Source organism: Haliotis rufescens, unplaced genomic scaffold (genome assembly GCF_023055435.1).
Source record: "Haliotis rufescens isolate VD_foot unplaced genomic scaffold, xgHalRufe1.0.p SCAF_28, whole genome shotgun sequence".
NCBI lineage: Eukaryota > Metazoa > Mollusca > Gastropoda > Lepetellida > Haliotidae > Haliotis > Haliotis rufescens.
Window position 1 is genome coordinate 5,483,900 of NW_025963979.1, and position 13,000 is coordinate 5,496,899.

The following is a 13,000-nucleotide window of genomic DNA, read 5'->3' on the forward strand; positions in this document are numbered from 1 at the left end:
TGAGCCGCACACGAACTCCCCTGAGCCGCACACGCACTCCCATGTGCCGTATTCGTACTCCGTATTCGTACTCCCCTGTGCCGCACACGCACTCCCATGTGCCGTATTCGTACTCCGTATTCGTACTCCCCTGTGCCGCACACGCACTCCCATGTGCCGTATTCGTACTCCCCTGTGCCGCACACGCACTCCCATGTGCCGTATTCGTACTCCCCTGAGCCGTACACGAACTCCCCTGAGCCGTACACGAACTTCCATGTGCCGTATTCTTACTCCCCTGAGCCGTATTCGTACTCCCCTGTGCCGCACACGCACTCCCATGTGCCGTATTCGTACTCCCCTATGCCGCATACGCACTCCCATGTGCCGTATTCGTACTCCCCTGAGCCGTACACGAACTTCCATGTGCCGTATTCGTACTCCCCTGAGCCGTACACGAACTCCGATGTACCGTACACGAACTCCGATGTGCCGTACACGAACTCCCCTGTGCCGTATTCATACTCCCATGTGCCGCACACGAACTCCCCTGTGCCGTACACGAACTCCGGTGTGACGCATGCGAACTGCCATGGCCATGTGCCGTATTTAAACTCCACTGTACACGAAATGCCAAGTGACACACGCGATGTCCCTCGTGTCTTATAAACGTAAATCTCTGCGCAGATCTCATTGGGCCAATACAATAATTCAGATGACTCAAATATAGCAAAATATGTTATCCTCATTTAGCTGGGGTGTTCATACAATCACTAAACAGTTCAGATAATACAAATGAAGATCGACAGTTGTGGAAATAATCAGAAGTTTTACTACACCGAGGAACCCACTGCAGCTTCTTCACAGGATCAACGTGTATGCTGGTTATATTATACGGTGTTATATATAACGTGTTACATTCTTTGTATGTTTCGCGCTTTCAACAGCAAAATATTTATAGACAAACTGATACCATGACGCATCTTGGACTCAATTCCCCAAAGCGATCTCAGCCGGCTATAGCGAATGTCCGTCTATGTGGAAGCATAGGAGTTATTTGTATAAATAATGTTAGCGCTGGAATAGTTTTGTGCATGTGCGTCATCACATAAAGCTGACGGAGCGTGTATTCCACTCATGATACCTGGTGTCAATATAACTCTACAGCCATCCGCGAAGACAGGGTCTCTAATCAGGCGCTTCCATCTTCAACTCTTTTTTCTTTTAACAGACATACGGACTTCAATAACCATGAAGCATTCTGGTTTTTTTATTAAGTGGTCGATGTGTTATCAATAATGCATGTATGATACATTATACAATTATACATATGTACCTTGTTTCGAAAGTGACTTTTTTCGAAATGTGCGCATAAGGGCATGGATTTAGCGCATCATATATATCATTATGTGCAGATTAAATAGAAAATGCAGAAAAGGGGATTTGGGTGATCCTGGCACAGACAGGCTGGTTAGTCTCATCATCAATGGGACTTGTCCCAGGAAGCGCTGCCTAGTCAAACCCACCCACCCCCCAACACTGCAGCCTTCTGCATTACCCGGATTGTCAGAAGGGCTGTATTCTTGGCAGCAAACCCGGATACTCTCCCAATGTCAGTCAACAGATTGGGAGGTACCAAACATAAGGCACCGGAGAACAATGTGAAGTCGGACTACTTGGTACTTGGGATGCAAGCGTGACATTTCGAAAGTGAGGTCCGCCTATTTGCCATGTATTTGCTGAATCTTGTCAATCACATTAGTGTCAAAAGGGACACGATTCTCCACATGGGTACAATGTGTGAAGCCCATCTTTGGTGTCCCCCGCCTTGAGATTGCTGGAATATAATGCTAAAAACATGCCCATTCATTACTCACTAGATGTATAATGCGTGGGCATAAAGCTATGCTACCCACAGAATAAAGCTTAAACTATCTTCTTTTTAAATGATAAACACACAAAATACATATTATCATTTAACACAGTTCATTCACTTAATTACATACTGGAATATTGTTTGTTTTATTGATTTAATTAAACTAGGGGGATATGAAAGAGCTGTTACAAAGTACACCTCAGACAGTGTACAGGATGTATCTGGCTAGTCTGGCTGACAGGGGGGCGGACCTTCTCCTTCTTGAGATCCCTTGCGAGTCCGCATCACCCACTTGACGAGAGTTTCTCTCTAGAATGTACCTCCCCAGAAGCGTCGTCACCTCCTTTTCTAGCCTATCCTCCTCCTCCTCCTCATCGCCCTCCTCATCTTCCTCCCAATCTCCCTCATGTTCACTTCTTCCCTGAAGTTGCCCCTCACCGTCAGGGCCCAGTTCTTCTGTTGCTGCTTCCGTCGTAGCTTGACCTTGACCTTCGGTTAGACCTAGTTCCTGTGTTGCTTCTGTTTCTTGTCCTGGGAAACGCAACATCAGTTCTGTGAATTGCGTAATTGCCTCCCAAAAACATCGAGGATAGTGATTGCAACCATACATCATTATTCTTCTGATTATAGAAGCAGTGACGTGATTTAAAGAATACAATCGTCAAAATTAGCGTTTCGGGTGACAAAGAGCTTAAATATGCTTCCGTGTCAAATATATTTACCAAACAGTGGTCTTGCTTCAATTTAGCTTACTCATAATGGTAACAGCTGTCTGGAGGCCCCTCCCAAAGTCATGGAGGTCGATCAGTTTTGACAGAACATCCTTGATGCCCTTTAGCAGAGAAGAAGTTGGCAGATCATCTGGAACATGATCGTGTGGTGAGGCTGCATGATCCGACAATGCAGTTTATAACGTCACGGATACATGTTCATTGGTCATTGAGGCTATCATTTGGAGCTTCCGCTGCTTCAGATTATTTCTCACGCCCCGCCAAATGTTTGATACAAGAATGATTACATAATGTCCTTTCAAAGTGCCGGTGTAAGTTCAAGACTACGTTTTTGGTATTTACTAAAACAAACCTCTTGATTGCACCCCTGAAACGAGTAAAATAATCGAGAAGACAGAATTGTCTAAAACTGGATGCTAACGCCTGTCTGACAAATATAAACGCCTGCCTCAGACATCTTCCCGAGGCAAGGGCGTTAACTGACCTTAAAAGTCCAGTTCCCACTCTTGCCGAACTAGGCTGGAATTCCTCGGCTCGATCGTAGCGCCACCAGCGGTTATTACGAGTTATGTCCCTTCTAAGCCTCTCCTATGGACCAATCAGATTCCACCTCTTGTAACACTTCCATTTGTTTCAAACAAAATGGCGGCGCCCAGATCTGATCGATAATCAAGATCTATATTGTGATAAAACGGTTCTTTCATCGCGAGGTGCGTCAAATCACATGAGCACCTTGATCAAAAACATGAAAAGACTTTTCGATTTCGTTGCGCGATTTTGATTAGACTATGCATAGACTCGTAAGTCCAGCCAAAATGTAACTCCATAATTCCAGCATAGTTCGGCAAGGGTGGAAACTGAACTTTCATCATCAGTTAACTCCCTTGCCTCGGGAAGATGTCCTCAGATAAATCACCCGCCCCCTCCCATCACCAACGTCAAACCCATGGGGTATGTAACTACACATAAACCGCGTTCCCCATTCAGATGGCAAATGTACATCAATGGAGTACGTCCGATTTTGAAGTTTTGAAGACCTACCTTCCTCACTGTGATCCTCGAATTCTCTGAATATGTCCTTCACCTTCGAAGCAAAGCACTGAAGGTCATTGGACAAGAAAGTCGACGCAAGATCGTAATCGATGACCCCGTGACCTTAAAAGGAATTAAGCTTAATACATTGTACATGTTTATGTATATGAATGATTTAAGGTTTAATTGTGTTTCGCTCTTGTGGACCAAGTGCCCGGAGAGCGGAATGTCGATGGTTCGATCCCCTTGCCGTGTCATACGAAAAGATGTTAATCGAAGATACCTCTTGTTACCCTGCCTGGCGTTCGACATTAAGGGGATAAAACAAAGGCTTCAGCTGATCGGCTCGGACATGTATACGGGGTTTAAACTGCAGCATGGTATCTCCGTGGGCAAGCACAACAAAACCGACATGCGTTCAAAATTGTACAAACATTCACACACATACGCATACAGTGACACAATTTTAATCGCGACTTTTTACCCCATTTATCACCCAAAAATGGCTTCTACAGGAGACATCGCTGAGACCAGGTTAAGCCTGAAAGTGCTACACAGTACTTTGCAGACCATTGTGACAACATCAGTTATCGTGACATTAAATCTCTCTGCACCGAAGCTGGTTAACTGTATTTACACTGGTTACCATGATACACAAACTGAAAAACATGGCAGAAAAGATACGTTGAAGGTTTAACCTCGGAGTTGTGAACGCTTATCGACTCGTGCTGAAATATACTTGCGGAATTAAGTAACTATGCTTCACATAAAGTTAAAAAAGAAAAAAATGTATTCTGAAATTGAATAATGCATCTTTTAATACATATTTATGAAAACACAACCTCGCCTTTAAGACTGTGATGCACAATTTGCCCGTGCACGTTCATGCATGGCGCAAAATTTAGATGTTTGCGTGTGTCATACGTGTGGTTTTTTATGTGAACAGCACCCAATGATTGTTTAGCTATCAGGTGATCATAAAACACGTATGTTAAATAACGCTCACGCAATTGCAATGTCACGGCTTGGTGAGAATCAACGTCTACGCGCTGTGGGTATGCTGCAAACAGGAATGGCGCAAAACGAAGTTGACAGACATTATAATGCTCATCGAAACACAATACTATCTCATTGGAGACGTTATCTGCATCTGGGTAACACCTGTGCCTTTCCACGGGCCGGTGGTCCACGTGTGACGTCATGATCAACATGACAACCATGTTCGGTTGGTGCATCTACGGAATCGATGCCAAACTGCCACATTAACAGCTCGGACAATCCCTGGGTTGAGACCAATAAGAGGCAGACCGTATGCAACCGATTGAGAGAGCACAACATCCGGCCGATTGAGAGAGCACAACATCCGGCCGATTGAGGGAGCACAATATCCGGCTCCGACGTCCACCGATACGTCCAATTTTGCTTCCACGCCACCGTTAGGAACGCCTCGTTTGGTGTAGACAGCATCTGTTCAGGAGACAAGACTAGGACCATATACTGTTCACAGATGAGGCCAGGTTTCATGCGGACAGCACTAATAGTCGTGCAAGGGTCAACAGGCGTACAGGCAACGTTGCGTTACCCAACGTCATCAGTTTCGAGGTGAAAGTGTAATGGTACAATATACAATGGAGCCTCGAAGTCCTAAAATATGGACCTCGACACAACCAAGCTTGGACCGTACAACCAATAAATAATCAACAGGGAACATAAGGTTAAGTTGACACAACCAAACTTGGACCATACAGCCGATAAGCATTCTGCATTATTACATGGTCTTAAACGATGTTTCGAGTTAACCGTGTTTTACCCCTTTGTATGACTGTAACCTACTATCTAAAGGAACCGCAATAACATGTCTGAGGCCAAACACTAGCGCTTGACATGTCTTATTGTTGGCACAACATACCAGGACGTTAACCGGTGTATCAGTATACTAGTAATACTTTACCGTCTTTCCCAGACAACACGTACTCCACTGACACTCCGCAGAACGGCGGCTCTGGACCATCTCGGTGGGCTGAAAGGAGTATTGTTGTTTCTTGTAAAACTCTGTCGTCATCATATTTGCAATAGCCATGCTAGTGGCCTTTATAAACTGGCGGGGACACCATTGCGCGAAACTACGTTTCTAGTGTTTTGATAACCCAGGGCATGTGGTTTCAAGTCAAAGGCAGTGTGTGATGAAGGCTCTGTTTGGGGGTCTGCGTAATGTAAAGAGCGACAGAATGTTTTGGGAAGTGTTTCATATGAATGACTGACTGGAGGGGCAAGGCTAAACTATGTCAAAGAGGCTGGGCCAGATGTTTTCAGGAAGCTTTATTTTTAACTATTTAAGCATGAACTCGTCTTGACCCAATTTTACTTTCTTACGATATGTAGATAAAGACAGTACGAACATAGGGTAAAACTTAACTTTGGGTCACGGACTTCCTCAAAGTTAGTTGTTTCTTGGAGGTAGAAAAGTCTTCCTTTTTAAATCTTACTAATGGGTCCATCGTATGATATACTGGATAATGTGGGATGTAGTGGCATAGTGGCAGATTCAATACATAATGGAATAGTGAGGTCCCACAGTTTGGCCTTTAATAGTCGTACTCACAGGTCCACAGTTGTACGAACGCCCTCTCCAGATACAGAAAGGCGTCCTCGACCACGTTGTTAGCGTCCTCCGTCACACCATACACCGTCCCCAGAGCGCTATCCCAATCTGGTAAATAACAACTAGTTGTACCACTGCAGTCTCCCCCCCCCGCACCTACCTCACCTCCCTCCCTTCCATACACACACACACACACACACAGAGACAGACAGACAGACAGACAGACAGACACACACACACACACACACACACACACACACACACACACACACACACAGACAGACATACAGACACACACACACACACACACAGACAGACACACAGACACACAGACACAATGTTTGAAGCCCACTTCGGGTGTTCCCGGCCGTGATATTGCTGGAATATTGCTGAAAAGGGACGTAAAATCATCCTCTTTCACAGCGGTGTTTATAAAATTACTATATGCAAGTACATATACTTGCACAAGACAGGAGACACAATACAAGTTGATCATAATTCAAATGTCAAAAGGAATATTTACGGACAATAGTATTCGTGCATTCATACTGTGACACAATATACTACCTAAAACAAGTTAAAGAACACCTACAATTATACCAGCAAGCGTCCTCCGTCACACCATGCACCGTCCCCAGAACGCTATCCCTCAGAGAGAGAGAGAGAGAGAGAGGGTGTGAGAGAGAGAGAGAGAGAGAGAGAGAGAGAGAGAGAGATACACACAAGAACATTCACCAATATAATTCGCATAACTTATGAAGTACCTTCTATCCTGCTGACTAATGCACTCACTCACTCACACTCACGCCTAAACTGTGACCCACCCTGTCCTGTCTGCAGCTCCCTGGCTCTGTCCTCCAGTTCATCAACGAGTCCCTCCACCCCCAGCTGTTTATCCGCTATAACGTTCAGAAACTGATGTTTGTCGAACGCTGCAACACACAGTATGAATGTGAATTATCAACATCCAATGTCTATCAGTAAAAGTTTCAGTCCATTAAGCAAAATAAATTTGTGTAAATCATCAACAAGTTACATTTTCGAAACTAATGTAAATACTATATCGCTACCGGCAAAACTCCCGGTGAACAAATAATGCAGGCGAGGTTTCAAGACGAACAGAGTTGCATTATCAACAATTGCTACTCACAGTCATTGTTTGGTGTGGGCTGGTCTGAAATCTGCTGGCTCGGGCCCTGTAAATACAGGTGACAAGAAGTATTATTTGTTTGTTTGTTGTTTAACGCCGCACACCGCAATATCCCAGCTATATACATAATCGACAACCCAGTGAATGATATCATGAACATCGATCCATACAATTGGGGTACGGTGACATGCAAGTGACGTATCTCCATCAATCATAAAACTATGTTACCTTTAACACTTGACCGGAATTTTTAAATCTTGCGTGAATTTCGGGATGAATACGGTATTGCGAGGCATTATTAGGTGGTGAATGCGGTTGGCCCCAGCTGAAGTAACTTTCAGAGTGAGTGAGTTAGTATGGTTTTAAGTCGCTTTTAGCAATATTCCAGCAATATCACGGCGGGGGACACATTGTACCAACTTGTATCACTAGGCTACCCCATCGCCCTAATAACTATAGAGGTTATGGCGACTGACGTCACTCATATCTATCATGTGCACGTGTAACAAACTTTACTCCTGACCAGAACAATCCTGTCATTCCATGATGCAGCCACCCACGTCCTGCTGATATGTACATGTCCTTATAGTCCCTTATTAGTATGTAATACACCGTATCCTTATCATACGCTGAGTAGCATATATACCACACAACAATGACCTTACCTGATTTCGTAAGCCTGCATTCACTGTCTCAAGAGTCAGAAGAAGGACTACGATGGCGCAGACAGACATGCTGATTGACTGTGGTGACACTACCCGGGACACCCGACTATATATATACCCCTGCTTGGAAGTAGGGTAGATCACCCAAAGGAGTAGGAGCGGAAATATATTAGATGTTTCACGAGATCAACACGAAAACCGCAAATACCCCAACTATCAAGATGGTACACACAGCCACTCTCCTCCGACTGATGTACGTGCGTTATGCCATTAGGGAGTATCATTATTCATACATAACTCCGCCCACTGAGCCCAAAACGAGGCGACCCGGAAGAACTCTTTGAAAAACAACGCGATCACCGACTAACCTCCACTGGTGTGTGCCGCAATGCACAAGCGATTCAAGATATGAAGGGAACGTTATTTTCCATGCCTTGCCCAAAACAGACGCTATGGGGAGGAAATGGATAGTACCTATCTGCAGAGATGAAAACCCATTATTCAAGTATGACATTGACCTACTTAGCCGGAAAAAGGTCACATGTTGATGTAAGCTCTAACATACATTCTCTTTTGCTTTTGAGACACCTTAACATAGCATAGACGCAATAATTGATCATTTTAGCAATTGTAAATCACATATGTGGGATTGCGAGTATATTAAACTGCCTATCTTTACATCTACCCGGTGCACAAATGTTCTGAACCGAGGGACAGTATAAAGTAATCTGATGATAGGTCTATGTACCCTGTCAATCCAGATCTGATCGAATCCTTATGCAGTGTTCTTGTTGGCATTTAGTACATTTATGGTGTTATCAACACTCTCGATTTATTATAATTTTGTTGTTGAAAACACATCAACATTGTTATGGCCAAAATGCAAAACACACAAAAAACATTGTTGTAAGAATATATATGGTCTTGCACATTATTTTAGAGGACAGCCCCTCAATTCATATTTTTTCAGAGATATCCAAAAGCACTGTGTCGGAAGGAGAGTGTTAACAGGCAGGTGAACTGAGAATAAAGGAAGGAGAGTGTTAACAGGCATGTGAACTGAGAATAAAGGAAGAAGAGTGTTAACAGGTATGTGAACTGAGAATAAAGGAAGGAGAGTGTTAACAAGCATGTGAACTGAGAATAAAGGAAGGAGAGTGTAAACAGGCTGAGAATAAAGGAAGAAGAGTGTTAACAGGCATGTGAACTGAGAATAAAGGAAGAAGAGTGTTAACAGACAGGTGAACTGAGAATAAAGGAAGGAGAGCGTTAACAGGCTGAGAATAAAGGAAGAAGAGTGTTATCAGGCAGATGAACTGAGAAGAAAGGAAGAAGAGTGTTAACAGGCTGAGAATAAAGGAAGGAGAGTGTTAACAGGCAGGTGAACTGAGAATAAAGGAAGAAGAGTGTTAACAGACAGGTGAACTGAGAATAAAGGAAGGAGAGTGTTAACAGGCTGAGAATAAAGGAAGGAGAGTGTTAACAGGCATGTGAACTGAGAATAAAGGAAGGAGAGGGTTAACAGGTATGTGAACTGAGAATAAAGGAAGGAGAGTGTTAACAAGTATGTGAACTGAGAATAAAGGAAGGAGAGTGTAAACAGGCTGAGAATAAAGGAAGAAGAGTGTCAACAGGCATGTGAACTGAGAATAAAGGAAGGAGAGGGTTAACAGGCAGGTGAACTGAGAATAAAGGAAGGAGAGTGTAAACAGGCTGGGAATAAAGGAAGAAGAGTGTTAACAGGCATGTGAACTGAGAATAAAGGAAGAAGAGTGTTAACAGGCATGTGAACTGAGAATAAAGGAAGAAGAGTGTTAACAGACAGGTTAACTGAGAATAAAGGAAGGAGAGTGTTAACAGGCTGAGAATAAAGGAAGGAGAGTGTTAACAGGCATATGAACTGAGAATAAAGGAAGGAGAGGGTTAACAGGTATGTGAACTGAGAATAAAGGAAGGAGAGTGTTAACAAGTATGTGAACTGAGAATAAAGGAAGGAGAGTGTAAACAGGCTGAGAATAAAGGAAGAAGAGTGTTAACAGGCATGTGAACTGAGAATAAAGGAAGAAGAGTGTTAACAGGCAGGTGAACTGAGAATAAAGGAAGAAGAGTGTTAACAGGCATGTGAACTGAGAATAAAGGAAGGAGAGGGTTAACAGGCATGTGAACTGAGAATAAAGGAAGAAGAGTGTTAACAGGCATGTGAACTGAGAATAAAGGAAGAATAGTGTTAACAGGCATGTGAACTGAGAATACAGGAAGAAGAGTGTTAACAGGCAGATGAACTGAGAATAAAGGAAGAAGAGTGTTAACAGGCTGAGAATAAAGGAAGGAGAGTGTTAACAGGCATGTGAACTGAGAATAAAGGAAGAAGAGTGTTAACAGACAGGTGAACTGAGAATAAAGGAAGGAGAGTGTTAACAGGCTGAGAATAAAGGAAGAAGAGTGTTATCAGGCAGATGAACTGAGAATATAGGAAGAAGAGTGTTAATAGGCGGATGAACTGAGAATAAAGGAAGAAGAGTGTTAACAGGTGGGTGAACTGAGAATAAAGGAAGAACAGTGTTAACAGGCATATAAAATGAGAATAAAGGTAGAAGAGTGTAAACAGGCAGATGAACTGAGAATAAAGGAAGGAGAGTGTTAACAGGCATGTGAACTGAGAATAAAGGTAGAAGAGTGTAAACAGGCATATGAACTGAGAATAAAGGAAGGAGAGTGTTAACAGGCATGTGAACTGAGAATAAAGGAAGGAGAGGGTTAACAGGCAGGTGAACTGAGAATAAAGGAAGGAGAGTGTAAACAGGCTGGGAATAAAGGAAGAAGAGTGTTAACAGGCAGATGAACTGAGAATAAAGGAAGGAAAGTGTTAACAGGCATGTGAACTGAGAATAAAGGAAGAAGAGTGTTATCAGGCGGCTGAACTGAGAATAAAGGAAGAAGAGTGTTATCAGGCGGCTGAACTGAGAATCTAGGACGAAGAATGTCAACAGGCATGTGAACTGAGAATATTGGAAGAAGAGTGTTAACAGGCAGGTGAACTGAGAATAAAGGAAGAAGAGTGTTAACAGGCATGTGAACAGAGAATAAAGGAAGAAGAGTGTTAACAGGCAGGTGAACTGAGAATAAAGGAAGAAGAGTGTCAACAGGCATGTGAACTGAGAATAAAGGAAGGAGAGGGTTAACAGGCAGGTGAACTGAGAATAAAGGAAGGAGAGTGTAAACAGGCTGGGAATAAAGGAAGAAGAGTGTTAATAGGCAGATGAACTGAGAATAAAGGAAGAAGAGTGTTAACAGGCATGTGAACTGAGAATAAAGGAAGAAGAGTGTTAACAGGCATGTGAACTGAGAATAAAGGAAGAAGAGTGTTAACAGGCAGGTGAACTGAGAATAAAGGAAGGAGAGTGTAAACAGGCTGGGAATAAAGGAAGAAGAGTGTTAATAGGCGGATGAACTGAGAATAAAGGAAGAAGAGTGTTAACAGGCATGTGAACTGAGAATAAAGGAAGAAGAGTGTTAACAGGCAGGTGAACTGAGAATAAAGGAAGAAGAGTGTTAACAGGCATGTGAACTGAGAATAAAGGAAGAAGAGTGTTAACAGGCAGGTGAACTGAGAATAAAGGAAGAAGAGTGTTAACAGGCAGGTGAACTGAGAATAAAGGAAGGAGAGTGTAAACAGGCTGAGAATAAAGGAAGAAGAGTGTTAACAGGCATGTGAACTGAGAATAAAGGAAGAAGAGTGTTAACAGGCAGGTGAACTGAGAATAAAGGAAGAAGAGTGTTAACAGGCATGTGAACTGAGAATAAAGGAAGAAGAGTGTTAACAGGCAGGTGAACTGAGAATAAAGGAAGGAGAGTGTTAACAGGCATGTGAACTGAGAATAAAGGAAGAAGAGTGTTAACAGGCATGTGAACTGAGAATAAAGGAAGAAGAGTGTTAACAAGCAGGTGAACTGAGAATAAAGGAAGAAGAGTGTTAACAGGCATGTGAACTGAGAATAAAGGAAGGAGAGTGTTAACAGGCAGGTGAACTGAGAATAAAGGAAGGAGAGTGTAAAGAGGCTGGGAATAAAGGAAGAAGAGTGTTAACAGGCAGATGAACTGAGAATAAAGGAAGGAAAGTGTTAACAGGCATGTGAACTGAGAATAAAGGAAGAAGAGTGTTATCAGGCGGCTGAACTGAGAATAAAGGAAGAAGAGTGTTATCAGGCGGCTGAACTGGGAATCTAGGACGAAGAATGTCAACAGGCATGTGAACTGAGAATATTGGAAGAAGAGTGTTAACAGGCAGGTGAACTGAGAATAAAGGAAGAAGAGTGTTAACAGGCATGTGAACAGAGAATAAAGGAAGAAGAGTGTTAACAGGCAGGTGAACTGAGAATAAAGGAAGAAGAGTGTCAACAGGCATGTGAACTGAGAATAAAGGAAGGAGAGGGTTAACAGGCATATGAACTGAGAATAAAGGAAGGAGAGTGTAAACAGGCTGGGAATAAAGGAAGAAGAGTGTTAATAGGCAGATGAACTGAGAATAAAGGAAGGAAAGTGTTAACAGGCATGTGAACTGAGAATAAAGGAAGAAGAGTGTTATCAGGCGGCTGAACTGAGAATAAAGGAAGAAGAGTGTTATCAGGCGGCTGAACTGAGAATCTAGGACGAAGAATGTCAACAGGCATGTGAACTGAGAATATTGGAAGAAGAGTGTTAACAGGCAGGTGAACTGAGAATATAGGAAGAAGAGTGTTAACAGGCAGATGAACTGAGAATAAAGGAAGAAGAGGGTTAACAGGCATGTGAACTGAGAATAAAGGAAGAAGAGTGTTAACAGGCATGTGAACTGAGAATAAAGGAAGAAGAGTGTCAACAGGCTGAGAGTAAAGGAAGAAGAGTGCAAATTATTAACCAAAAAATATATAATTCAAACGGAAACATTTGGTATCAATCATTTTACTGATAACGATTATTTGATAA

General features: G+C 42.9%; 1 protein-coding gene and 1 long non-coding RNA gene across 5 annotated transcripts; one reads left to right on the forward strand and one right to left on the reverse strand.

The window, feature by feature from the left end:
• Positions 1–2,008: 2,008 nt before the first annotated feature.
• Positions 2,009–8,317, reverse strand: LOC124139484. Of its 4 annotated transcripts, none has more exons than XM_046506580.2 (8): positions 8,036–8,317; positions 7,371–7,416; positions 7,045–7,152; positions 6,221–6,328; positions 5,570–5,638; positions 3,628–3,741; positions 2,609–2,740; positions 2,009–2,386 (listed from the first exon to the last, which is right to left on the reverse strand). In XM_046506580.2, the coding sequence occupies exons 1-8, from the start codon at positions 8,102–8,104 to the stop codon at positions 2,055–2,057; spliced, it is 978 nt and encodes a 325-aa protein (XP_046362536.2). In that variant the 5' UTR covers positions 8,105–8,317; the 3' UTR covers positions 2,009–2,054. The 4 variants fall into 4 exon arrangements, with proteins under 4 accessions (XP_046362536.2, XP_046362554.2, XP_046362545.2 ...); XM_046506598.2 differs by having other exon boundaries at positions 2,609–2,713; positions 8,036–8,316; XM_046506589.2 differs by having other exon boundaries at positions 2,609–2,716; positions 8,036–8,315.
• A 24-nt stretch (positions 8,318–8,341) lies between these two features.
• LOC125384172 lies at positions 8,342–12,269 on the forward strand. The gene is made up of 3 exons (XR_007223030.1): positions 8,342–8,584; positions 9,006–10,703; positions 11,725–12,269. It is a non-coding gene; the product is annotated as an uncharacterized LOC125384172 (long non-coding RNA).
• Positions 12,270–13,000: the final 731 nt, after the last annotated feature.

Excerpts from the sequence above, each read along its gene's own strand:
- LOC124139484 (XM_046506580.2), bottom strand. The coding sequence starts at position 8,104 with ATGTCTGTCTGCGCCATCGTAGTCCTTCTTCTGACTCTTGAGACAGTG. Across the intron at positions 7,153-7,370 it reads GCCCACACCAAACAATGACT|CGTTCGACAAACATCAGTTT; the intron begins GTGAGTAGCAAT and ends TGTGTGTTGCAG. Across the intron at positions 3,742-5,569 it reads CGTGTTGTCTGGGAAAGACG|GTCACGGGGTCATCGATTAC; the intron begins GTAAAGTATTAC and ends ATTCCTTTTAAG.